General features: G+C 41.1%; 1 protein-coding gene across 1 annotated transcript in view; it reads right to left on the bottom strand.

Annotated features, from left to right (window-relative positions):
* The window catches only part of LOC139622792 (E3 ubiquitin-protein ligase NEURL1-like), a 32,253-nt gene extending 8,580 nt beyond the window's left edge, over positions 1-23,673 (bottom strand). The window contains exons 1-4 of the mRNA XM_071480392.1: positions 23,331-23,673; positions 18,074-18,315; positions 16,410-16,731; positions 1,105-1,821 (exon numbers count right to left, since the gene is read on the bottom strand). Of these exons, the coding sequence (XP_071336493.1) occupies positions 1,105-1,821; positions 16,410-16,731; positions 18,074-18,315; positions 23,331-23,364 (1,315 nt within the window). The 5' untranslated portion in view covers positions 23,365-23,673. The remainder of the gene's footprint in view (positions 1-1,104; positions 1,822-16,409; positions 16,732-18,073; positions 18,316-23,330) is intronic.
* Between the last annotated feature and the right edge of the window lie 4,015 nt (positions 23,674-27,688).

Below are 27,688 nucleotides of genomic sequence, written 5' to 3'. Positions count from 1 at the left end.
AGCTCATTTACCTCTTCGCTGAAGATGTGTGCAGAATGTCAAATGCTCTCCACCGGTGATATCAGACTCAGTTTTCTACCCTAAACCGTGTATTTTGAAATTCTCCAAACTACGTGAAAATGGCCAGAGCATACTATAAAGACTGCAGGCACATATCACGTGTCCTGAATAGTTAAACAATAAAACGATCTCAAGATTTTCACAGCAAGACAAACCAGTAAAACTGTTTCCCCACACGTTGTCAACAGCATGTCTTCAGCATGTTTGTGTTTCAACCTTAATTGTGCATCTGGTCCCAAATCCACAGAGCAAGATTCTCAACATCACACTTGATCAATATCAGGATATTTTCAGTTAATGTATCACCTGCTGGAATCAAACTGAGCCGAAATTCTGCTCAACTGAGGGTACAAAGTTATCATTCATGTGCAAACTGAACTGTGGGGGTAGAATGTAAATTCCCAAGAGATATATGGGTTGATAAAAAGTCAAGAGAGCAGCCCAGACAGCAAAGGAGGGGGAAACTATTTCATGACTCAGCTGAGTGGGAAGTCATCCACCATAGGTCATTGAAGGATCACAGACTGAATTAAGTTGTTAATGGAAAGTTACTAATGACGTCCTGTAAAGATCTGTGGAACATGGTTCAATTCCTGGAACAATGGTTTAATTAAATATTTGAGCTATTGCTGAAACTAACGTTAATAAGAAACTGTTTGTTTTAAATCTAATTTGCCAAACAGAAGAGTTAGTGGTTAGATGTCCCTGTCACCTCACTGCAAGAAATTCTTAGGTTAAAATCTTTGTCTTAGGCTTGGTTGTAGGTTTCCTTTACTACCATGTCCAAGAACATAAGGAAGGTCACACAATGATCTGAATGGTAATAAGAATAAGAGAATGGGACTGGAAATGATTGAAAGTTAGAAATTTCTGAGTTGTTTTCTGAGGGAATAATAACGGAGTCAGAAAATCGGAGAAAAGTCCTTTTTCCTTTCTCCTTTTTTTAAATATTTTCAAACTTATTTAAGGTTATAAAGCTGTTTGTAGGGAGTTGACAGATAATCTTAACATGCTGTATGTAAAAAAGCATTCACGTGAACATACCTAAAATCCTGAGTTGTGTGATGGTGCCGTGCAGACCGTAGAACATCCAGAGTGGCCTGGAGTTATCGACACACAGCTGCATCCCAGCACTGATCCCATTATGGCTCATCAAGACCTCCCCATCTGAGTTCACCACAAAGCCCAAGATATCACCACTGTGGAGTGGCACCGCCAGCCGACACACGGCCCAGAATTCCTTGCGGTCAACCAGGGACTCTGGGTTGGATGGGAGGTCGCTGGGCCTCAGGGCGGCTGGGTCGCAGGACGTCACACCATAAGAAAGAGAACCAGGCCGTGTGACACCTGCCTTCACCTTCACAAACACTGTCTCTGAGCATCGCATCGGCCGACTGGTGAACACCAGGGTCCTCTCGTCACCGCGATGATCCAGCCGTGCAACCGTGTGCTTGTCCAGCGCAGTAACATGGATGCCGTGCACCGAGTGGAAGTGCAGATCAGTGTCCAAATGGCTGGGCAGCAGCGAACACTGCTGTGAGTTTTGAGAGTTTTGGGGCACATGGCAGGAGGTGGAGCTTAAGGGTTGTAGCCGCTCCTCTTCCTCATCATCTTCCTCCAGATGCATCTCTTGCTGCTGCAGGCTCAGGTCACACAGGCTGATGGTCAGGCGAGGGTCATCGCCGTTTCGCTGAATAGAGGCCTGGTGGGCGGCTGCAAAAGAACGAGGACGCAGGCAGTCCAGAGGGACCATCTCACTGTCTGTGTGAAAAAAACAGAGGAATGTTATGTAATCACGTGTTTGTGGTGTTTCAATCTAAATCAACACACAATGTCTTTTTTCTTCTTTTCTGTGGGTAACATCATAACTTATTTGGACAGTGAATAATGCAGTCCCATTTACAGTATTTGAAAGTGGGGAAGAAGTGTCCAAAGATTCAAAATTAATTCATGCACCCACTTAGTATTCTACTTATTCCCATGTATAACACTGGTTTGTTTTATATTCACTGTCTGCACGCTGCTCATTCATCATACTTGCCACTGTAAACAAATGGTGGCTTCTGGCTTCTCCGCTTTATAACCTATTCATTCTAATGTACTCTGCACTGAGGCTCGTAGTTCAACAATATGGACGAATACGTCAGTGTTTACATGTTCAGAAACATGTCAGGACTTTAAGTGGGGGCATATCGGAGCTGCAGGCCAGTGGCTACAGAACACTTTATGTAATGCTGAAGAGATAAGAGATGTACATGAAGCCACTGAAAGACAATAAAGCTAAGCTGTGTTTTAGCCTCTCACTCTGTCTTTAGCTTGGAGTCCTTTCATAATAAGCCACATTTTCTTACTTATCTTATTACTCTTATCTTCATTTTCATGGTCTGTTACTGAAATCGAGAGCCCATGGTGTGAAAATGCAGACATTTTCCAAAGCTATTAAATTCAAAGATTGGATTTTCCCAAAGGCTATCTTACAGTGGGTTTCAAATAGCTGTAATGAGCCGCCACGAGTCGTAGGTGTTTACACAACACACTGCCTCAGCAGCAGCGACTTAATATACTGTATTCTACCTCTGTCCACTGTTAACAGTCTCAGTTATGTGTCTGGATGCTAAAAGCAGCTTTTTTTCCGATCATTGAAAAGGAAAGGCATCCTTAAAACTGTATCACATGTCTGCTCATGCCGTGTAGCCCCCTCCTCACAAATAGCTCTTCCTATGCTAATTCTGCTCACTGTAAAATAGAAGCCACATGGGAACATCACTGCAAAAATGAAAACAGAAAGAGAGCGTGTCTTTCCATGCACACAGTCGGTACAAATGGATCTGCATCATGGCACGCTTAGGGGACACACTGCCAAATTTAACACCGCCCTCTAACACGGGCTAAAATTAGCCTGATTGGACATTTGAGGAGAGTGGGGAGGGACAGGCCAAAGGATGAGTGACATGATGGCTGAGTTGTGTGGCTCTTAGCCTCCATCTGCTTTGGGCTTCCCCTATGGGAAGTGGATGGAGAGGAGGAGAGGATGTCAAATTGGGTGGGGTGGACACTTGAGAGAAAGGGCATACCTCACCAGCTCCTCTTTATCACACAAAGACAGCACATCTCCGGCCAGCCACTGATAAACTGCTTGAACTTAATTACTTCCTCAGTCAAGAGTGTCCACAACCAAGTATGAGGCTCTTATTATTAGCAGCCTTATCATCTAGAAGGCAAAGTTAGCCGACTTTAGGACACAAGATAACTTCTATTCTTGCTATTATGGCTTCCTGTGGTTCACAGTTTCTGTTTTTGAGAGTGGCACAGCAGTCAAAACTAGCTGTGAGGAGAATAGTAACATTACAAGGAAGTTTCTATCTCTTGCAGGGAAAAAAAGACATAGAAGGGATAAAAGACGACAAAACCATGAAAGATAAAGACGTGAGTCAAATAAATATGGATGACCTCTTCTTGGGTTTGGACTCAAAGGATCCTGGGATAGAACTTCACACATTGAACAGCTGACAAATATGAAAAAAAGTGTTGAGTCACGAGATCACACAGCTTGAAATTACCCCTGTGCGTGCATGCAAAGAACTGTTCTCACAACAAACACACAGCAGGCACATGGCTCCGAAAGTCCTGTTCAACCTGTTCACACTTTCCGTATCATTCAAAACAGTGATTCCACAGTGCCCCCGGGGGGGGGGGGGGGGGGGGGGGGGGGTACCACTGTAGTTGCCAGAGGGGGTACAGGGAAAGATTGTGAGCTCAACTTATTTGGGGAAAAAAAAAATGGAAATTGCTATTTGATTAAATAAAATATATCCACATGCAGAATCTGCTACACAACACGGCAGGTTGTGATCAAGGCTGTGTCAGTAAGTGAGCACAGAAGTTAAAACAGTGATCTAAACATGAAGGGTGTGGTTGAAGGAGCTGAAAGTAATGGGGAAACTGTGACTCCAATGCAAATTAATCAAACCACCAACACTGACAATTTAATTGTATGAAAAAATATTGCATTTACATTACAAACAACCACTGACTTGACAGCAAATAATCTTCTTATCTTTTTGTAGCTGCTTAAGGAGCAAAATCTTCCAAACTTCTCACTCATTAAAGTGTCACTCACACACAGGCAGGTGCAGTTTTGTCTTTTGTCCTGAATTATGTTTGAAAATTATGTATAATGGCCATTGAACATTCTTTTTTGAGTTTGAACATTTGGTGACACTCTAGTGGTTTTTCAATCGCATCCACTGAAAACAACGGTGATTATATTCTCCTTTCAAATGTTCAAACTTCAAGCCCTTGAAGCTTTTCAATAGCAGGGAAAAGCCTGAATCACTTTTTTTCCGGCACGTAAACAATACAGACTTGATTAACTGCATGGCTGAAACTCCCCTAGTAAAATTAAGTGGTCTTTGAGCAGCTCCAGAGACTGCATCCCAAGAGAAAAGCTCTATTTAAATAGAAGGACACATACCAGACTGACACTGTTCAGAAGGGTCAATGGCTGACCTCTTGGCTTTGCTTTGGCTTTTTAGTAAGCAATGCAGCTGTGAGAGAAAAAAAACAAATCAGAAATGAGACTCACTCAACTCTTTCTGAACATTAGGGAGGAATTTCTTGGCTTTGTGGAAGTAAGAACACACCCACGCCAAAACCTACACCTGCAGACAAAAAACTATTCACGGGAACTTCTTCAGGTTTACCTTTGCAAACAAGTTGCAATGTTCAGAAACCCTTAACGCAATCCGGAAAAACCAGTTCTGGAAAGGAGACTTAATATTGGCAAAGGAGGATATCAAGAAGCTGGCATCCTGTTTCACCGTGAAAACATGCCACAATGACAACTAACTTACTGCGCTTAAAAAGCTGTTAATAAAAATAGACTGCCGAAAGAAAACAACCTGGCCCCACCTCATCTTAAAATGCATTTCGGAGAGACCTGCCAGTATTATAGCACTATGGTTTTGATCTTAATCATTCAATTCAACTCAGGATTTTTTATGTATCCTATTCCTTTTTTAGTCTTGTACAACTCTCAGTCAGACAATGGTATGGTACTGAATAGACAAAGGAGAGTTCGGTTTATTCCTTGGCGTGGTGGAACAGGATTAGGAGGCTTTTGGGGGTTTTACTAAGGCTACAACCTCTATGCAAGGTTAGCTGCACCAGTTGTGTGCGTGTGTGTGTGTATGTGTGTGTTTGGGGATTTGCCCTCACTATGCATGCCTAGGGGGCCTATCCTGGGGTCCGTCTAGAATGAGTGAGTGAAGTCATCTGTCAGGAGAAAGTAGGTTGGGGGAGGAGGGGGGTTGTTGTGTGTCTGCCCCAAAAAGGAGAGGGATGAGCCTTTGCTTATCAAAGAAAAAAAAACAGGGAGCGGGCTCCAGAGGAAAATCTGCACTGATGAGCTTTTAAGGAGCGGTATCCCGGACAAGATAACAGCACAAGTATGAGTGTGAAGCAGCAAGAGCTAAAAGGCTAGAGGGTGCTATGATATCGATACACAGGAGAAGCCCAACAGTTTGAGTATCTGAGATGCCATGTGCAATTGGAGCCACATATGTGGAGTATTTGAAAGATCAAGTTGAGTCTCTGGTTCAGTGCCAGATGTTTCTTAGTTTTTGGACCGTGATCATGGAAAGAAAATGGGACATGCTGAGGTGACAAATGGCAGCAGTGAAAATGATGCCTAGCACCTCAGGGATTTCACAAGCGCAGTGTTTCCAAGGCCAGTTAAAAGCCACTTCTGAACTTGACTTGACTGAAGTGTCTCTACATGCATTCAACACCACACACTGTCACACAGCCCTGCTTTGAAGGTAACACCCTTTTTTAAACAAATACATGTCTGAGTATTTTCAAAGTGCAGTTGCATAACCCTGCCTCCTAGGAATTACATTTATATACAACTCATTTGAACCTGCAAGTATGTTTTGCAAGAAACACAATTGCGGCCAGATTGTGTTTTCTATTAATATAATGAGGAAATGTTCATTTGCTTATTTGGCAAGTTGCAAATAAGCTCACACTGAAAGTATTAGAAACTAACAATTTTTTTCCACCAAAATACCCAATCTTGCAGTACGGTATCTATTTATAGTGACCACAGCATTATTAAGCTTTTTATGGTTATGTTGAAACGCAGGTCTACTTGTGGTTCCCAGAGTTTCTAAGAGCAGAATGGGGGGCAGAGCCTTCAGCTCTCAGGCTCCTCTCCTGTGGAACCAGCTCCCAGTTCGGGAGGCAGACACCCTCTCTACCTTTCGGATCAAAATTGTCCTCTTTGATAAAGCTTAGTGTTAGTGCTGGCTTGGTTATGACCTGAACCATCCCTTAGTTATGCTGCTATAGAGCTAGTCTGCTGAGGGATTCCCAGGATGCATTGGGCTCTCTCTCTCTCTTGACTACTTTATGCCATTAACTTTGTATTTTTTTTCTCTCCCGTAGTTTTGTGTATCTCCTCTCTCTCCCTCTCTCAGTCCACATTCTGCAGGTATCTCTGTTTCTGGAGCAGCGGGATCCAGATATACCACTACTCATCATTACTGTTAACCACAGTTATCTGTCATTATTATTTATAACAACATTACCAGCTGCTTCTGGTCTCTCTCTCTCTCTTTTCTCCTCTTAAACCCAACCGGTCGAGGCAGACGGCCACCCACCCTGAGCCCGGTTCTGGTGGAGGTTTCTTCCTGTTAAAAGGGAGTTTTTCCTCCCCCCTGACGCCAAGCGCTTGCTCTTTGTGGGAAGTAAGGTCTTGACCTTACCCTGTGAAGTGCCTTGAGATAATGTATTATATGACTTGGCACTATACAAATAAAACTGAATTGAATTGAATTGAATTTTTGGCAGCGCTTGGTTAAGGTGGTTATAGAAGAAGCTGTGATCTGGTTTAATACAGAATAAGTTCACAGTGACTTCAGACAGTGTTTTTGAATTTAACCAAAACCACCATGCTTCCTTGACCTTAAGCAAAGTACTATTGCCTAACTGCTGGTGTGACAGTTCAGCTCTTTGTACGCCCGCCACACATCTGAACCACCTTCTGGGGACTCTGCTGCTGTTAATAAAATGTAGAGTACTAAATGTGAGTTATTAGCAGTTCCACCAAAGAGGTTTCCTGTCTAAACTTGGTTAGTTGGTTTAATTTAATCAACTGGAGGAGGTAAATTTCACAAATAACAGCGAAGATTTGAGAAAGGTCTGAAAACTAAAACAGATGTGGGTCAGACCTTTTATTGTTTCTTTTTTCCTCTTCTGTTAATCTTCTCATGACTCCTCATATTTATCTTGTGACCCTCTGGATGGTGCCCAACTCCAAGCTCGGGAAACACTGGACTACACTATGTAACTTTATACAATAGTTAAACACTACTTATACATTAATGCATCACTAACAATCTAATACTGTCGTGTATAATTATTATCAGTCATGTAGGGGACATTTTACTAGTAATTTTACATTTGATACTCAAAGTCCATTTTGCTGATAATACTGATCTCAAACACATTTCACCAATTATAGATTCATCTCATTGTTTTGGTCAAAGCGATATGAAAACTCTGTGAAAACTACAGAGATTTGGACACTAACACACATAGAACACACATACAATACCCAGAGTACACAGTCACATCTTCACTGGGACTAGACTCTGCTCATCTGAAAGTGATTAGCCTCTCCGAAGGCTTCCCCCTGTACAGCCCAGCTCCCAGGATCCAGACCTGACAGGCTCCATTATGATTTCTATTTTGATTTCTCTGCAAGTCTGTTCGATTCCATCTGGGCCGATTAAATCCCAGCTGAGGCACAATAGTCTGTCCAGCGGCATTTATTTTGGTTCAACAAATCAAATAAATTCCAAGCAGTGAGATCACTTGAAACAGAGCTCTCATAAATACATAGACCCTAATCCTGATGTGTACATGCTGGCAGATGTTAGGTCAAAGGACAGTCCTCCAACATTTTAGTTTATACCAGGCCTCTCATTTCATTGTAACAAACTGTCTGACAGAATGACTTAACTTTAGTTATAATAAGGGTCCAAAGGAGAAATAAAAGGAAAATCAAGATCCTCAGCCAGATATGTGCATGACATATCAACTATAACATCTGCAATGGGGATGAGGATCCTGGTTAGGCTTTGGTCTTGTCATAGCATTAAAACCAAGGGGAATGAGCAAAGTGAGTTACACATAAAGCGAGTACAATCAAATTCTTAATATGAGCAATAGATCAAATGATTCTGTGTGTGTGTGTATATATATATACGTGTGTGTGTGTGTGTGTGTGTGTGTGTGTGTAAGGAGTACAGGCACAAACCCACAGAGAATTATCATTCATCTGCAGCTCCTCTGCTGCTATACAGAGCTTTATAGCATCTTTTAACAGACTGTTTTGGTTCATTCTTACAATGTTCATCAGCATCATTTTCTGCCACGGCAGCTACATGTTTACAATGAAAAAGCTCTAAAAACACACTGTATGCTACTTGCTCAGCACCAAACTGTAGACAGAGTTAGCTACTTTCAGGTGAACATAATGAAGCACTTAGCAGCTAAAGAGCCAATTGGTAGTTGGTAGAGACCAAAACCAGAGCTGAAAGGAGAGTTAATATTGAACTTACTCTCATCATGTGGACAGACATATGAGTCCAAATAAATAAAAAACAGCAGCTTTATCTTCTGTGATGTGACATACAGCATATCTGAATATGTGGGTGGGGTTTACTTATGAGAGAGATTTAAATAAAATCCTACAGGTGTGAACAGATCAACTCAAAAGTGGGTGTGGCTTGGCAAATAACGTGATACAGAGCTACAGAGAGATACAGAGCTGTGGAAAACTATTGGCTTCCACATATACAACTCCCTGGCCTTGATAGATTGGGTGGAGGAGTATAAAGGTGAAATTAACGCACACCTCCTACTAAGATTGCTCAGTCAAGTGCGATTTTACATAATGGCCAACATTAACTAGTCACACCAAATCACATTTGATCGGATATTTTTAGGCAAGCACCCACATGTTCAAGGTGATTCATCAAAAATCGGTTTCAATTTCACAAATTCCAAAAGATGGATTTTGATGTGAAAATACCAAAAAAATATTTCAACATGAGATAAATGAACAATTAACACAAGAACCTAGAGTTAAAACTTGTTTTTTATTTCACTGTGTCTTTAAGAAAGGAAATATAAACCATAAAAGAAATGGAGAGTGTGGCCATAATGCTGTGTAATACCCTGACATACAATAATGGTTCAGCGTGTGTCTTGAAGACAGTGAATCCAGCTTGTCTGCCACTTGTATGCTACACAAAATGCCATGGTAAACACTTACAGTACTTCTGACAGTATTTCAATGAGTTTGTGAATCTCCTCACTTTTTCAAGTCTTGGTGTCTTGCTCTACTGTTGACTCACACCAGCCTCAGAGGCACCGTTACCATGGTTGCCTTCATCTAACCTTTTTCTCCTGTTGATTACAGCCAATGTACTGCAGATAAAGGAGGCTTATTATTACGCACCACATATCCATAAGATGTATTAGCTCCCACCTGACGTTCTGCCTCCAAAATGTGTTTATATCTTTGAAATATGTGCTCATCTTGTAGCTTTGTATCATAGTAAGTTAGTCCATTAATAAATTCTAACACAAGGACATTCACAGATCAGCTATTGTATGCTTAAGATTAACAGCCTTTGCATTGGAATTCAGCTAAGCTGCGTTAAATCTGCATCCCAATTCCACACTATACCCACTAATCTAATAATTCATGTACAGTAGGAAGCATCTGTAGCTGCAGATTTCAAACATTAGGAAACCAACACCAGAAATTCTGAATCAAAATCATCTATTTCTGTTACATAATGCATTGTGGAAGATGAGCGTCAACTAATGCCAACCTTAAAAAAAAAAAAAATGACTGATGATGGTAGCATGCACGGTGGAATCTTTAATTTTTTTCTGAATGATTTTGACTGTACAACACACGGAGACAAAAATGATTAGATTTAGCACATAAAGCTGTGACTGGATGAATACTGAAGAGCATAGTTACAGCTTCGACAGCAAACATGGCACTGGTAAGACTCACAAGCATGAAGCTAAGCGGGAAAATGCACCAACTTAAAAATGGACAAGGTTACCACAGCCTTGGGCCACAATTATCTCTTGCCGTACGATTTTTACCCAAAAAAGGTATCAACATGGGCCTAACTGGTCCTCTTGACCTGAACATAAGCTGCAGGCTTCAGTAATTTCCAAAAGAGGAGAACTTGGGACAGGGTCCATAGTCTTGCAAAATCTTAATGTGACTATAATCAGGTTTAAATGTCCAGTCCCTTGAAAAAGTACCACTTTTCATATGATTTATTAGTGTGATCAGAACACAGAGTGGGAATGTTGAAGGAAAGAGAGAAAAAAAAGAGGGTGAGAAGCTATAGCATGATTCATGATTTTGGTCTAATTCTGCCAAAAGAATTCAGCTCAAGGAAATTACTAAATGTTTATAATATGGAGACATTTAGCATCTCCCTTTGCCTTTCTTCCTCAATGTCTGCTGTTTGCCTTTGGCTGGAAATGGACTTCTGACAGATGACTTTGCATATTGTTATTACCATGCTGAACTTTCAGTTTATTGTTTTTGGAAGATTTGGCTGTAAGGAGCAGACCAGAAATTCACATAATAGTACAACATCCATTTGCAGTACTTTGGGGTAATCAGACCCTTCAGGCCTATCATGTGTCTTCATCAATCACAATTAACAGAAGAGTTTAGTTCTGCTCCCTTATGCAGACCTGTAGAAACATATACACATGTAGATAGAGTATAGAACTAAATTGAAAGTTTTACTTGTACTCAATGGTTTATAGGGTACATTCTGTCCTTCACTGTGTCTCACTGAGCCATTTTTACCAGTATTGTTACCAGATTGACCCTACACTGTATACGAGGGCAACTCTTGTCAGACTGCACCTCTCTGCCCTCTCTATATTTAAAACCATTTCATCCACAAATCAAACACTGTGAAACTCCACATAATCTGTGTTGACAAGTGAAACAATAAGTGAGATCTGTAGCAAGTGAGCGTGAGCGTTAGGTGCACTGAGTGAACACAGACAAAAATAGACACAAAGAAAGGAAAGTACAGCACAGTCAACTTCAGACAACCCAGCGTGTTTGGGCAGCACAAAGCTTTTCAGAATTTCCACGCTATCTCTTTATCTGTTGACAACAGCGGTATGAGTCAAAGGGAGAGCGATCTTTAACAGCTAACAAATACTTTCAGTTTTAGTTCGAGTAACGTGAAGCTCACATAATAACAATAATGTACAAAGTAAAAAGAAATAATGCAAATGCGCACCTGTGATTTTAAAACAAAAATAAGAGTCTACAACCATGCTCTGAGAAGCTGTGCTAAGAGAAAGCAGTGCTTAGAGCTGAATGCTAATGTCAGTATGCTTATTAAAATAATACAAGTCATAAAATTATTTTGATGTTTGATTAATAGTTCAAGTTCAAGTATAAATGCCAAATATTTATCAGTTCCAGCTTAGGAAAGCATAGTAAACTTAATATTGCAATGCGCAATGTTTTCACCTTATTTCGTGGAAAAAGCTGACAAGACATTTCACACATAACCACATGGTAGCACTATATGAAAAGTCAGGAGATGACAAAGTCATAATCTGCAAACAATGAATGTCTCTACAAAATTTGGTGCCAATATTGCTATATATACCTCAGTGCCTCTATAGATAAAACCTCAATGTTTGTGTTGTCATGGAAATCCATACAATAGTTTCGAGACATTTCTCTAAAACACAAAAATATCCACCTCTTGATGGCCCTACAGGAAAAGTCAGGGGCTCAGTTAAGTCAGACCGTGAATGTCTGTAAAAAGTTTCACTGACATCCATCCCACATTTGTTGAGGTAGACTGTCAGGAGTGACACTGCAATCCACAGAGCCACGCAAGAAACAGCTAAAGTCTACAACTTTGCAAACTGTTTTCAAAACCATCGGGTATCGCAGCTTCTTTAAAAACTGTTCCCTCTGTTCCCCAGAGCAGGAAATGTTAGTGATGTCTCTCACAACGTTAGAAAACATAAAATGCATACACCAGGAGGTTTTCCCCACCATGATGCTCTACAGGCCTAATGCATCGCAATGCCGCGCGCAGAGATGATTGATGTCAACACCCTCCTCTTAATCACCTGAGAGGTACGCAGCCTCTTGACAGTCTGGCAGCCATTTTGGATTCTTCTCTAATGACTAGAGAGACAGGTTGCAGATGATGTTAGCTGATGCCGGTCTCACGGATCACTACCATTCTGTCAGTGATTAAGTGACTCATCTACCTCTAGTAAACAAACCCCCAGTAGAGCATCTTGCATCCATCAAAAGATGCCTTTGACTCGCTCCGCTTATCTAACTTGGAAGGAATCCATCATACCTGTACAAAACGGTGGATGCTGTGTGGTCTCTGGGGATTTGTCCCATAAACAAACACATTCTGTTAAGACTGCAGCCATACATGTGTAAAGGGGGCAGCATTACTTTTTTGACTGCAGAGAGGTATACCATTCCCATATGTGTTTCACTCCTGGGAAATATGGTACAAGTGGAAACACTTGGAAGTTATTTGTGACCTGATTTCCAACTACTACAACATACAACTAGATAAAACTCTAAAAGTTATCAAAAAAAAAAAAAAAACTTGACATTTTTAAAATATAGCAGTTGGGAAATAGTGTTTTGTGCCATAAAATAGTATTAAAAGCCAGTTTTCTTATAACACTGCTCGGAGAAATATAAGAAAGTAAGTAAACAGAAACATTTGTGAAAATACAGCTGACAAATTGAGCTTTGAAAACAGTTATGCTGCTTGAGACATATTATACACTTGAGGAAACCTTTTGTTAGTCCCTCTAAGGGCTAATGTGTCTCGGCTGCAGACGCTCAACAGCACAGGCCGTTCTGTACAAAACCCAAGCAAGGCACTTTAGTCTTTATTGATAGCTGCATGAGTAGGACAAGTGCGGTGATGTAACAGATCTTTCTTAAATTGCATAGGCAGCATTGTTGGTCTGGACAACCCCTGAGGCTCAGTTTGATTTCAGCAGATTAATTTAGCTTCCTCTCTTACGCAACACCATCTCAGCTTTCAAGCAGTCTCACTGATCTCAGGCTCACCTTTGACTCCTTGCATGGGTGGCTAGCTGCTGAACTGCACTCCCTTGATAATAGCTTAGAGAGGAAACAACACCCCTCTTGAAAAGATCAGAATAAGACCTGATAGCAGGAAAACTGTTTGGCAAAAGGCTGCATTGAGAGACAGTGCAAGTGAAACAATAGCAGCTTTGATGAATTCCTTAATATAGCATGTAAGGTTATAAAAGATCAAACAGACACAAAGGAATCCTGTGGTGCATGTGTATGATGCGGCTTATCCACAGGCTAAAAAAACCCCAAACTTTCGACTGTGGCAATGTTAAAATGCATTGCTTTCATAGCAGACCATTGCTACTGAATGAAATTTTAAAAAAAAACCATCTTCAAAAATCAGCTGTTTTAGAAAATAAGACGATGATGCAACATCACTACGGGTTTAGAATGAATTTAAGAGGCTCACCCTAGAAAGGATCACAGAAACCATTAGTTCAAGCTAAACAATCAAAAAAGATTTTGTCAGAATAACAATGATGCACTGTGGCTGTAACACTGTCTTCAGTAGACGTTTATACTCAGGTGGCGTTTCGCACAAACATTCTGACAGTTACGCTGATGTGTGCTGACATGTGCTGACATGTGAGCAGGGACGCTTTTATAATTAATCGATTAAATATTAAAGGCGGGGAAGCTATTCACAGAAAGGATGTGATCAGATACAGTTATGCTCACAACTTGGGTCTTAAAATAAGAGAGTGAAGGCTGGTTGGGCTGAGCTGTCGGCTGGGGAATGAGGTCATGCAACACAAGAATGGTTCAACTTACAGATACAATGTTCAGGGGAAGTGCAAATATACTGTCAATATTCACATATATTTATTTTCTCAACAAAAGCTCAAATGGGAAATAGCAATTACTTTTATTAAGTTGGGGGACTCAAAAGAGGCAGAGGTCATGATTTCCTGATTTTTGGAAATGCTGGATCCCACACTTCCAATAATGCAACTCAATGCCCACATCTATCACACCCCACATTTCCAGTTTGTAATGCAGCCTTTAATGCAGTCTCAAGCCCAAGTCGCGACAACCTTCATGACACCATGGTTATCCTCATATTTTCTCTGACTTCTAAGGGGAACTCCACCAATTTTACACATCAAACATTAGCCACAACTAGCATAAACACATCCAAATCTCCATCCAAATTGTTGGCAGTTGAGGTGCATTGTGGGCAATGTAGGCACCAATGGCGAAGAAACATTGGAACTAAAAAGATGATTTTTTTTTTTTTTAAAGCTCCCTTTAGAGCCACAGAAGATGTTGTACAACAGTTTGACAGGCTGAGCTATACTCTTGTTGACAAGTAAACTGATCTCACTCTGTAAAAGGGCGGACTGCTCCTTTAATAAACATAAAGCCTAACAAAGCAAAACACATTATCTCACTGACTTGGCAATTCATATTACTTATGTCAACAGGTTTATTACGACTCCTTTTCTCTTATAGTTCTACTGTTGTGCACATTTCACAAAAGCCAAATCAAGGTCACCTAACCGAGCCATTCTCTACACTCGATAAGGCTTATTCACAGCTCCACGCTCCATTTGTCTCGTGTAAAAAAACAACCACAGCAGATCTGTAATTCCCACCTGGACAGATTGTGTGATAACAAGCCCACAACAGGTGAAATTTGGCTCAATTTATCAGCTGGTGTAGCATTAATTTCAGACCATTGTGTAAGCATCATTAAGAATCAAAATGCACCCTTCTGTTAAAGGAAAATACGCACATGTGCCAGTTTGCAACACCAGACTTTGATGTGTCCGCCCATATTTCAGAGACTAAGTGTCTGCTGAACTGCAGCCAACTGCTGAGACAATACAGAGCCTTTGAGATATACCATGCTCTCAAGTAGTGACGCTCTCGGGCTATAGAGGAAAGCTGATATCGAAGTGATCCTTCAGCTGACTGAGGGCCGAGGCTTTTAGGTTTAAACCATCAATGTGGGGATGAAGGTGATCAATGTGGGAAAACCCGAGTAGAAACAGTGGGATTTAGAGCTGCTGGCCTCATTCACAGGCATAAAGTACAACTACAAACTGCAGAAAGTCTTGTTTTTAATTGTAAAATGAAAAGATTCACGTTTTGTACCACATAGTTTCGGAACATAACTCTCATTCAAACACATGAAACTATCTTAGGGGTGACTGTAGGACAAACACATGTCACATGAAGTCAAATTCAGACTTGGATCCAAAGAGTGAGACATTCCACTGGTTTGATTGTCTTGGAAAAGAGCACCCCAGACATGTCATTACCTGACATCATCCCTCTTCTTGTCTGTCCTCTTGGGATGGCCAACACACTCCTCTTGTTCTTCGACAAGAGCTATGTGCTGGTCAGCACCACGAGGCCAGTGAACCCCAGATAGTCGCACTCTGGCGCTGGATACCAAACAGCCCATCATGAGATAGCACGCTTCACGTTGTCAAACACGCTGCGAGAAATGAGGTTAAATGGCACTATCTACACAATACGGGAGCCTCTTCTATTTTTATTAACCTTGCTGACAGCTTCTATTCTTTTCGACAGAGGCGGCACAGGTCTTGGAAATTGTGATAAATAAGTATTCGTTCACAAGGATTCCTATTTATCTATTTTGCATAGTTTTGTACTGTTGTCAAAAATTGGAGACAGCTGTTTTGATCACATGATGTGTTAAATAAATGCATCTTGTTCTTCAGATTATTCAGTGTGGTGCAAAACTGCTGTTAATGACTGTGGAGGACCTGTTTGTTCCTAATTTCTTTGATGTAATGACCCTTTAAACAGCACGGAGAACTTGCTAAAAGGATTTCAGACATTCTGAAATTCTCCCTCAAGGGAAATTTCTTTGATACTAACGACCGTGGTAACTGTACAATCTGTCTAATCTCCCACAATCTTTTTCCATTGAGCTATTTTGTGGGTGTGGGAAAAGTAGGGTCCGCTGAATGTAACATCACCTCTAACCATTCACAGTAAAAAAAGACATGCAGACAATTTCCAGTGGTAAAGCATGATAGTAAAAATCCCCCTATAAAAATAAAAAGCCAAACACTAGTGCTAAGTTTGCAATTCAAAAAGAGCTACCATTTCTCAGAAAGGACCTGGTTCTGAACGCATTACTCACCTAGCAGCTGGACCCCCCTGGTGAGGCCGTAGACGTCTATGAGAGCCCACAGAGGCTCAGAGACGTGGACCCCGCTGAAGAACAGCATGGAACTGGAGTCGTTGATTCGGTAAAACACCCGGCCCTTCTTGTCCACCCAGAAGGAGATGATGTTTCCCTCATTGGAGAGCTCCTCGGGCAGGGCCTTTGCCCAGAAGCCGCTCTGGGAGACCAGGTCAGGGCAGGCGTACTTGGGCAAGGTGTCGGGATTGATCCTCGATGGGTCTTTACATGTGAAACCAAGACGCAGGGCACCACTCCAGCAGCACTGCTTTTTAGTAATCTGGAGAGCACATATTTTTAATCAGTGAAGATAATCAGCTGAAGGTGAATCTTTACATTTGGTTTTCTCTTTGTTGTGTGAACTATAAGTTAAAAAGATCACCCTAGCAGCTCTGGGAGGCTGTACAAAGAAGCGCTCTGGGTATCTCTATTTTAGAGAGTTGGCCTGATAGCATTTGCTAATTAGCACTGAACATACATACTGAACACGGCTGAGTCTGATGGAAATGTCATTAATTTTGCAGGCATTTGGTCATAAAGCAAAGAATTTGACTGTTTAAAATTCTGAACTGATGATAGTGCTTGATGAAACATTAAGGCTCGCCCAACTTATTACAGTTCACCCTGAGGGGCACATGATGTCTGGGCCAAATTTCAAGGCAATCCAATAGTTGCTGAGACGTTTCAGTCTGGGTCAACATTACCATCCACAATGCCAAGCAGCTAGCGTGGCTAAAGACAACACATTTGTTGTTAAGCACACTAAAACTAGCTACCTTGGTATGTTTATCACCTGCAAACAATTTTTGTCTTATTTCGAACCTCTGTTTACTTTGTATTTACCCTGCAAGATAACAGTATTCCTCACATGGCAATGCTTGCCCTGCTCTCTCACTTTCGAGACATAGATGGCCTGATAGGTGAAGTGGAAACTTGTTCTAAGCTGCTGCTGCTTTGGCCCACACAAGAGCAGAGAGAGAAAAGAGAGAAAATGAAAACAGGGCAGCAAAGAAGGGTGGATGAAGAGAGAGAGAGAGGGAGGGAGGGAGAAGAAAAACAAAAACACACTGAGAGAGAACGAAAGAGAGAGAGTTAGGACTTCACTTTTTATCACAGTCACGAGTAGTGACTTTATTTCTCACTACTCTACTGTACATACTTACAGTATCTTGGCATTAGTGCACAAATTGGTGCACAAAGTAATGATTTTTGCAGGAAATTAATGGAAGCTAATGAGATGACTAATGTTGGTCATGGTGCATCCCTGGTGGTAACATAATGGTCCACAAATTATTATTGCTTATCGCTCATGCGTAAAGTATGATGTTGGTTTTGATTAGTGAAACGTGTCAAAATGAGAACGAGGAAATGGTTTCATGTTTTCTTTTGTGAGTACAAATAACATTTTTGTTACGCATGGCATCCTCTCGCAATATTTTTTACACCAGTCCCTCAGAATTCTTTTGATTTTAATTACAAACTAAAAATTGCTGGATTACAACTGAACCAACTTGGGTCAGTATGGCACCAATGCAATACTGGGTTACTTTTATCCTGTATTAGATAGAAAACTCGTGGTCAAAACAGTCCACTACCTACAGCAGCATCTTGCATCTTGTTACCTTAAGTCGAACTTGCTCATACACAGCGATAGGTCTGTTGCTGAAGGTGATGGCATTACAGAAGCTGGCCTGTCTCTTGACGGTCCTCTGGGACATGTCCATGATGATCTGTGAGCCCTTGGTGCTGGGGTGAAAGAGCAGAGGGATGGAGGACAAGCCTCCACATGGCTGTATGGGCAGGCAGCGCTTGGGCTTGTGGTGGCAGCGGTGGGATGTTGCAGGAAACGGCCCATTCAGAGAATCTGTGCAGAGAAGGGAGAGTGGTTGCTTAGTGAAAAATGGGGACGCAATTTACGGAAAATCCCCAAATTTCTAATTTTGAATACTAGATAAGATTTTGTTTGCTATAATACACTGACATCATGTCACATGTCATTTCCTCTTGTGTATCTTCTCTGCTGCTGTAACAATCTAATTACGTAAAAACACATTAAAATAATCTAACACGCGTTCTGTTTCCAGCTTCTCACAGTAGAACAGTGAAACCACACACTTACTGCGTAGACACGTACAATGTTCAAGGTAAATTACAAGCAAAAATGTCCTTGGATGGAAAAAAAAACACAAGGACAGAATTGCTCCCTTGGTTAAGCAATTACGGAGAACAATACACCTATGAGAAGTTCACACAAAATGCTCTAATTTCAGTAAATGGTCATTTCCAGTAACACCCATCTTGTTATTCTATATTTTGCCAAATTTTAAACTGGTGTGTTTTTCATTTGTGGTTCGTTTCATTCTGTGCTGGAACACATTTGTACAATAGCAAGTAGAAAGTAGTAAAGGAAGCAGGAGGAGGATGAAGAAAACAAAATGATCAGTTAACATGTAAAGTGCAAACAAAGCAACTCTTATAATAGTGAGGAATGGCTGTTACATGTTGCCGTACGTCCAGTTGTGACTCATGTTTGAATGAGAACATATCAATCACAATTACCTACTACCTGCCTTATTAGAATGAAAAAAAAAAGAAATTAAACATTTAGTATCTACAATATGCTACTAAATGAGATTTAACAATATTTGTTGTTGCTGTGTTGGTGAGAGGAAGTGGCAAAATAACAGCCGACCCAGAGGAGAACATCTGACTCAACATGTAGCTGAGTTTTTAGTTTTTCCCATGCAGCCCTGTGAATCATAACTGCTTCCACTTACCATAATGAACAATAGAGCCAAACATCTTTTTTCACATCACATCTGTCGCTTTGGGTTTTAGACTGATAAAGAATCTGCTCGAAGTCATCTTGAGCCTTATTTCACACTCACTACCCTTCATTGAGACCAACTCTCCCCATTTTTGTTTCCACATTTCTCTTTGAAGCACAACGCCAAGGTCACTGTGGTTTAGTGGAGGAGGCATTTTCTCACAGACATTGTGTTCTCATTAAATGTAAGGCAGGGTTGTTTTCGAATTGAACCAATATCATCTCATCAAGTGATTTTATAGTTTTCTGTCCTACAGTACTTTTGTCCTCTCTACACTGGCATTTCAGGACCATAAAATCTAGCCAATCTGCTAAGCCTGGAAGCCAAATAAATAATTTAGGCCTAATTAACACTTCTTTGTCCTTGAGAACTGCCTGTATTTTCACACCTAAATTTGGAAGACTGTGGAAGCTGCTCGTGTTTGCCTGCGAGAGCAGTAGACTGTATGAGCCTTTGCTGAAATACAGCCATTATTCTTGCTGTCCACTAAGTGACCTTGGAGGGTCAAGAGGTTTATAAAGTACCCTGGAGACAAATCAATTAAGACTGTCAGGATTGGCAATGACTGATCATATGACTTCTGACACCAGGTCTGTTATAAGGTCACCGTCCAGGGCAGAGACAGAGGTGTGAGCTGTGGGTGAAGACATGACATTTGCATTAAACTAGACATAATCTCCATTGGGCAGCATTGTCACATATTACTGCAGCGTCTTGCCCTTTAAATCACAATCAGAGAGGCTCTGCCAAGTGTTCTGGGCTCAGTACAGTGTATTTGTTAAGATCTTCACATGCTCTTGTCGCTGTAGAACAATGCCGAATTGTGCTCTGTGCACAACAGTGGTCTTAAATGAAGTCATAACAAATCCTTCAAGCACATTGCATCCATGATGTCATGTCAGACGTGATGTCTTCAGGAAAAGAAAACAGGACTGTATTGTACTCCATCAATAACCAGGCCCGAGCCTGAATAGAGTATTTCCTGAGAGGTCTGAAAACAGAAGCAACACCTCACAGGCCTCTGCAGGCACTGTAGCAACACTCCTGCTTTACCATCTAACAAGAGAATCCAATATCTTCTCTCATTCTCGCAACTTTAATACAATTTCTGCTGCTGTGAAATTGAATTCTCCACTTTTTTTTTTTTTTTTTTTAAGAGCAGCTTCATTTTCACTCCCAGGCAAGTTGGGATGGGTTTACAACCCTCAGAGCACACAGAGGGCTGTATAAACCATGAATTAAGTCAAATAAGTAAATAAATGGATAAATAAAAATACCACATTTGATTTACTGTAAATGACAGCTTGGTTAGAGCCAAAAGTGCTGATGATACAGTGGCTGCTAGAGTGTGTTTAAAAAGTCATGCAACCTGACGGAGATGTCAGGGTAAACAGTGACCAGAGCCCTGCCATGATAAAAGAGAGGTGCCATGACAAACGTCAGATGAGCAACTTAAGGAAGGATAATGTTACTTAATGCACCACCGCACACAATGGGACTGCCTCTGCTGTCATTAATTGGAAAGGACAAACAGTGCAGAGACAAAGAGTGGCCCTGGCCAGTGTCACCTGGCCTCCTACGCTCCTCTGTGTTATATCCCCTCAACAGACGCCCTAATGTGGTGTGACGTTAGTATCAAGGAGACGAGCACTCATAGGCAGCAGCCTAAGGAGCCAGAGGGCATGTGTAGCGTTTTAGCTTTTGCAAATATGTCATACTTTGTGTGGTTTCAATAAGAGGTAAACATTTATTCTCAAACACTTCTAAGGTTTTAAGTGTCATCATGCACCAGTCCTGCAACAGTTAATGATTAATTTGGTGACATGCTAAGAATTATGAGAATATCCTAGAATAGAGAAGATGTTGTATACAAGATCATGAGGGCTTGATAATCTCCCCAGGGAGCAGCTACCTCCACTGTCAGTACTGAACAATGCTATGTAAGTGTGTGTGTGTGTGTGTGTGTGTGTGTGTGTGTGTGTGTGTGTGTGTGTGTATCTCAATGGAATGGAATTTTAGTGCTCCAACTAATTTTTGATTCATTTATTTCAATGATTTCACGATAGCTCGATAGTTGTTTTTCTCTAGAAAATAGTAAAAAAAAAAAACAAAAACAAAAAACATTTCCTGAAGCTCAAGGTGACGTCTTCAAATGTGTCGTTTTGTCTGACTAACGAACCAGAACCCAAAGATTTCTGTCATCGAGGACAAAGGAAACCAAAAAACTCTGAGGAGCTGGAAGCAAAGAATTTTCAGAATAGCTGCTGATTAATTTTATGTCAGTCTGCTAATTGATTAATTGACTAATCATTGCAGCTGTAGAATCATCACTGCTGCTTGTTTTAATCACCTTTCTTGAAAAATGGTTGAACTTCTTTGCCAAGGCCCCACTGTGATGGCTAAACGTCAGCAACACAATCATGTAGGTTTGCCAAATGTGGAGAGGTGACAGCTGAATGATTCATGAGCCCTTGAGCTGGACAGGGGCCCAGACACATGACAGGGATTATAGATATTTACATTTTCGGGCCCCTGACTGAGCTGTTGTCAGAGGGCCAAGAATTTCTAGGAGCACCCCTGCCGCGCACCTGTATTGTTGGTAATGTTATTTCCCCACTGGTCCCTCATAATGAAATGGGAAAAAGGACCTTGTGTATTGGCCCGTGTCCATCTGTCCATCTGGGAAATGAGAAATGTTTACTGTGCCCTGGTCATTTACTGTATATCAAGTACAATCATCAGAACAACTCAAAACCAAAGTTTCATTACACACTGTGTGTGTCTGCTTCACAGCCAAACAAAATTAGCTCATGTAACATTAAATTATCTAGTTATCAATGAACATCTTTGCCAATGGGCTGCAACTAATTATTTCCATCATTGATTAATCAGACGGTTATTATTCTTGACTTATCAATTAATCTTTTGTCTACAAAATGTCAGAACCTAATCCAAGCTGCCTGATACAATTTCCTGAAGCCCAAAATGACATCTTAATACTGCTTGTTTTGTTCACCCCATTATATTCAATTTACAGTAACATAAAGCAGACAATCTTCACATTTGACAAGTTGGAACCCAAAAATGTTTTTTTTTTTTGTTTTTGTTTTTTTAAATGACTGAAAGGATGGAATGATTATCAAAATTCCTGCTGATACATTTTCTGGCAATCAACTAAACAACTAATCGACTGATTGTTGCAGCTCTACAATCAATACACCACTGTTTAAAACATGTGGAAACTTTTGTATTAAAGTTATCTAGTGTTCAGCACGTTTCATTCGCAATGTAGTGAATAAGTTTAATTGTAATTGTTGATTATTTTTCCATATAGCAATGGAAAAGACTTAGTTTCTTGCTTTACAATAACTGTGTTTGTAATGAATACACCAAACTGTAGGCCTATCAGTTGGCCAGAAAATTGCAAGAAACAATAATATGAAATGAGGTGTGAGAATGGGTAAATAAAAACGTCCAATGCACCTGTTAACTACCAGCATTTCAGACATGTAGGCCTACATATGACCACCTGATAGCCCTATGAGTAGAAAGATAAAGTCATCAAAGGACATAAACTTGAGACACAGTTTGCCAGCATACTGAGTGGGCTCACTTTCGACTGTTGACCACAAGCGCAACTCAGGTCGGAAAAAAAAAGTTATGTGGAGCCTCGGGTGTCAGCTTGATTCAGTTTGACCCGTTTGGTTGCTTTCATATTGTAAACAGGCGTCAGAGGGAAGTGGAGCAAGACTGAGAAACTTGCATCTCTGGGGAGTGTCATCCTGTGGGGATTATCAAATTTGGCAAAACACGACTTCCTGTCCATATCCTATTTTATCCAGAGCCAGTCCTGACTTACAGAAGGTGGTAAAAAAAAACTTGGCCAAAGCAGCCACTTTCACTTCTCATTTATTTTAGGCAGCCAGGACGCCTACAGTTTCCATGCACACAGGCTGGAGGCTGCATGGGCACCGCTCGATTATATCGGCTGGTATATTATTCATTAACCGCAAAGAATCAACGCAGACTCCGCGATGCCAGCCGTCCTTACCGTAGATGCTGTTTCTGGTGATCTGACCTCCCATGGCTGGATGCAAGGTGCGTTCACCTCTTCTGTAATTGCCGGCTGGATCCACAGTTACTTCACATTCAGCTGCGCCTCCTCAGCGGCGACATTATTGTGCGCACGTTTGCGACGCCGTTCACCAAAAAGTCCCGACGGTGATTCAAGCTCCAGCCTCATCGACGTGAAGCGGCAGCGGCCAACAGATACAACGCGCGGCGGCTCCCTCCAGTCCACGCAGAGATCACGCTGAAATTAACATAAAAGGTGGCAGTGGAGGTGGAGCTTCCCAGAAATATTAACGCTGTAGCTACCACAGAGAGTATGCACAAGCTGTAAATCCCCATTATTTTCCTATTGACACCTAGAGGACACTTATCTTCCTGTAATATATACATTTAATGCCTCTTTAGGGATTCACATATGCCTGTGCTGCTGAAAAGTTAATTTCCCATTTTTATTAGTCCTGTTTTGTCCTTACTTTTTTCAGTCTCTATAGTTACCTACTGAACTTATAAAACAGGTTGTGTTGGGTATTTCCACTCCACCTGTTGACTAACCTGTTCACTGCCCCATTCCCTTTTTGATCTCCTCTTTCTCTTTCACTTTTAAAATGCAGACTGCTGTTGTCTACAATTAGATTCACATGGAGAAACTCAGGCATTCCCAGAATCATTTGAATCAGCAGACAGGGAAAATAAAAAAGCACTGAGAAAAAATCTCCTGGCAGCAGGATCTAAAATTTATAACCCACTGGCAGGAACCCACGGAAACCCCCTTCAAGTCCTGTCTAGAGGAAATGAATGAAACTGACAGATGATGTTAAGATGTTACACTGCAGGGTGTTTCTTCCAACCACTGAACGTTTAAGTGTTTGTTGGTTTACGTTCATCTAAAGCCACCATGTTTACTCAAAAGAGTAGTGTTTCGAGATTTGCTTGGCACCTTGCAGAAAGATAAATGCTGATGTGTTATGACAGTGGAGTTGCAAAGATGATCACACAGAAATGCCACTGGAGCTGAGAAATGTGGCTCAAACAGCAAGGTTGTGTACTAAATTAACTTCTGTTGCCATTTCGTAAGGGTTGATTTTTGGTCTGTAGCACATTTTCTCTTTTAAGTGACAAAACCTGCATAGAACATTGAGTGCAGCATTTCAAAAGTTTCAATTCCCGAATAACTGCCAGATGTGATGGCGTAATCTACCATCAAAAGTAATAACTTTTCCTCAAAGACAGAGTTCTATGTCCTTCGCCGTTTCCTTTAAAGTAAAGGAACAACTTGTCAGGGCGTCTCTGAAGTGTCTTACTTCAGAGGGTCAGAGTTGGCAATGATGGCCCTCGTCCCTAGCGGGCACCTCTCAGGATCTGCCTTGTCGCCTTAGCGTTTACATAACTTGTGTCGGCAGCCAGGCCTGTGAGACTCTGTATTGGCTCGGTAGCATGAGCTATATTCTCATGCTGTTTATACAAACTGATTGCGGTCAGCTCGACTGTCTGTAAGCAATTTGCAACAAGGGTAAAGCCATATGACTTGGAGTTTTTCATGCAGCATTTTACGTAGTTATTTTCAGTGAACAGATTTTATTTGTCACAGGAAATTGAGATGAACTAAAAATATCAAAGCCAAAAGTGTGAACAGAGCACTTACGAATTTATGGCATGGACCCTGTGGCTATGACAGTCACACTTAATGTAGTTTGACATGCCACCTGATCACTGGGCTGTCAAAATCTGACTGGCTGTTCTGTAATGCAAGGAGAAGTATTGTTCACTGTGAAATGATATATCATGATGCCCTGTGTCCTGCAGTAACGTCAAAGCAGAGGGCCGCCAATGATGCCAAATATCTATCAATTACAAAATAACAATTACAAAACACAAAAAGCTAAATATTTTTGCCTAAATTTGCCCCAGATGCTCCCTGACATTTCTTTACAACAGAACAAAACATTTCTGACAGTATTTTCACATACAGTCTATGCAGTACGCACATTTCTAGTAAGCAGATGCTACCAGCGCATCATCTCGTGTTATTACCTGTGATGAAAATCTCAGCTGACATGTCTTGGACACCATATAAGTACAAGAAGCCCAGGCCGATGCAGCAGGAATAGTTTTTCTCCTCTTCAGTCACACAGTTTGCGGTCTTTTGATTGACTTCCCAACAAGAAAAGCGAACAGTCACTTCAAACACAAGCTCCACATTTGTCCGACAGCCCAAGGGGTCAAGGGCCCCTGGGCCTGTGCCCAGTGGGACTGGTCAGTAATTCATCCATGCACAAAAGTAACAGAACAGGACTTTCAGACATTCTCAGCACTTTTCAAATGATTATTACCTAATTCTTTATGTAATAGCTTTGAACCTGTCACTCAGGACTGGATATACACTGTATACCCTGACAGAACAGACTGACACCTCCTCCCACAGTAGATTATTTGTAGATGGGCGCCTGGCAGGCAGCAGCTGCCTTGTGGGGTGTGCTGGCGTGGGGCCCCTGCAGACATCTTGACAGCCTTGTTTCAGGCAGCCGTGTGCACGCTCTCTTCGGGGATGATCCATGTTGAACAAAAACACCATTCAACACAGAGTTTGGCCCCTCGCCCTGGAGCCATATGCAAAACATTACAAAGCAACACAAGAGCATCATATGATCCTCAACAGGGGGGCGACAACAGAAAAGGAACCCCACCCAGCAGGCACGCATCAGAGGTGAAATCAAGTTGTCACATAGCATTGAAAAGCGACAGTGACTTGAGAAACATAGAGAGAAAAAGTTTATTGATCATGAGATTGTTGTCAGGCACACGCTGTAGCTTGAGGGGACTCACAACATTCATCTAAAATTACAAGAATCCAGTCTATTTATTGGCAAAGTATGCTCGCAGCAAGAATTTGTCAACAGTTGTTAGGGGCTCTCAGTGTACCGCCATGCAGTGCCAAAATGTGCAGATAAATAAACAGACATTCAGCTGTAGCAAAGCAAATAAGTATACAAAAAGTTACAGTTTATTATCCCACTTTACTGCGTTCCATAACTGGGGTTCAGTAAAGTTTTCATCTTGCTGATCCTCTTCTCGTTTCCCACTTGCTGATACAGTATTGTCCAGAGGCTTCAGCCGTTTTTGTGCTAAGGCTTGTAGATCTAACAAGACGAACATAACAGCATTACGAGCTTGGTTTAAATTTTATTTAGCCTGGCGTTCGGTGGTGTGCAGTGATCCAGAGACTGTGGAACTGATCATCCCTGAGATGATGTGTTTAAAGACCTGAGGGACTATGGATTGACTCACCGGGAAGTCAACATCTCACGGTATCCTATAATACAAACCAGTGCAACTTTCATTCATTTCTTTAATCATTCAGTAACTAAGCTAAGTGGCCTAAAAGCAGCTTTAAGTCTTGTAAAACCCTACACTTTTACCATATCGCCTGGGGTTCACAGTAGTGTTGTCATGCCTTCCTCTTAGGGTAACTGCTGTTGACATGTGACCAAGATGGATAAACGTACCCAACAGCACAACTTGACACTGACTCCTGGATCAGGACAAATGTTTTCCATGTAGGGTAACTGAGAGGCACGACCGCAGGGTAGATGTAGGTAGTGGCGTCAAAATATTTAGAGTACATATATTTGATTGTTAACATTGTGTTACTGTTGTTTACTTGGTAAGTCTGCATAAGAACACTTCTTCATTTTATATGACTGGCAAGATGAAATTATTAGGTATATCATTTTTGGTAATAAATACAACTGTGAATGTATTATTTATACTGTTTATAAGAGAACTGCTCCTTTTTTGTGGTACACTGCTTGTGCCCACTCGTTTTTGCCTTTTGCGTACACTTGCCCTAAATGGGTAAGGTTTTATTGTTAAGTCAAATACGTATACAATTTATTCATAGACAGAGGCACACAAAATTACCTTGTGTGGGTGTGTAGTCTGTCCTCTTTGCGTGTCTTCATGGTAGAAAGGAGCTCATGCAACCCAGTCTTACTCTATTTTCCCAATAATGTCACTATAGTTTTTTCTTTCTCCTCTACATGACATTTATTATATGCATTTTCATCCTGGAAGAGCGATCTGTCCTCTGTTAGTCTTCCTGAAGTTTCCTCTGTCCCTTATCTGAACAGGTCAAAGAATGGAGCATGTTTGTCGTTTGTAATTTGTGATTTTAGGCAATATAAGTAAAATTGACTTGACTTGCCATAAATCCTGAATTAATTAAAAAGACGATGACAGACACACATCTTGCATATATCATTATTCAGCATATGAATTCAAATGACTTAGACTTGACTTGGACGTGTCTCAAATGACTTAAAGGAGTAATTTGACATTTTG

The sequence above is a fragment of the Trachinotus anak genome, unplaced genomic scaffold (genome assembly GCF_046630095.1).
Source record: "Trachinotus anak isolate AG129_WGS33_773 ecotype Australia unplaced genomic scaffold, CSIRO_AGI_Tana_v1 ptg000007l, whole genome shotgun sequence".
In the NCBI taxonomy this organism is placed as follows: domain Eukaryota; kingdom Metazoa; phylum Chordata; class Actinopteri; order Carangiformes; family Carangidae; genus Trachinotus; species Trachinotus anak.
The sequence above is the reverse complement of the archived record's forward strand: the minus strand, read 5'-3'. Positions and strand labels throughout refer to the sequence as shown.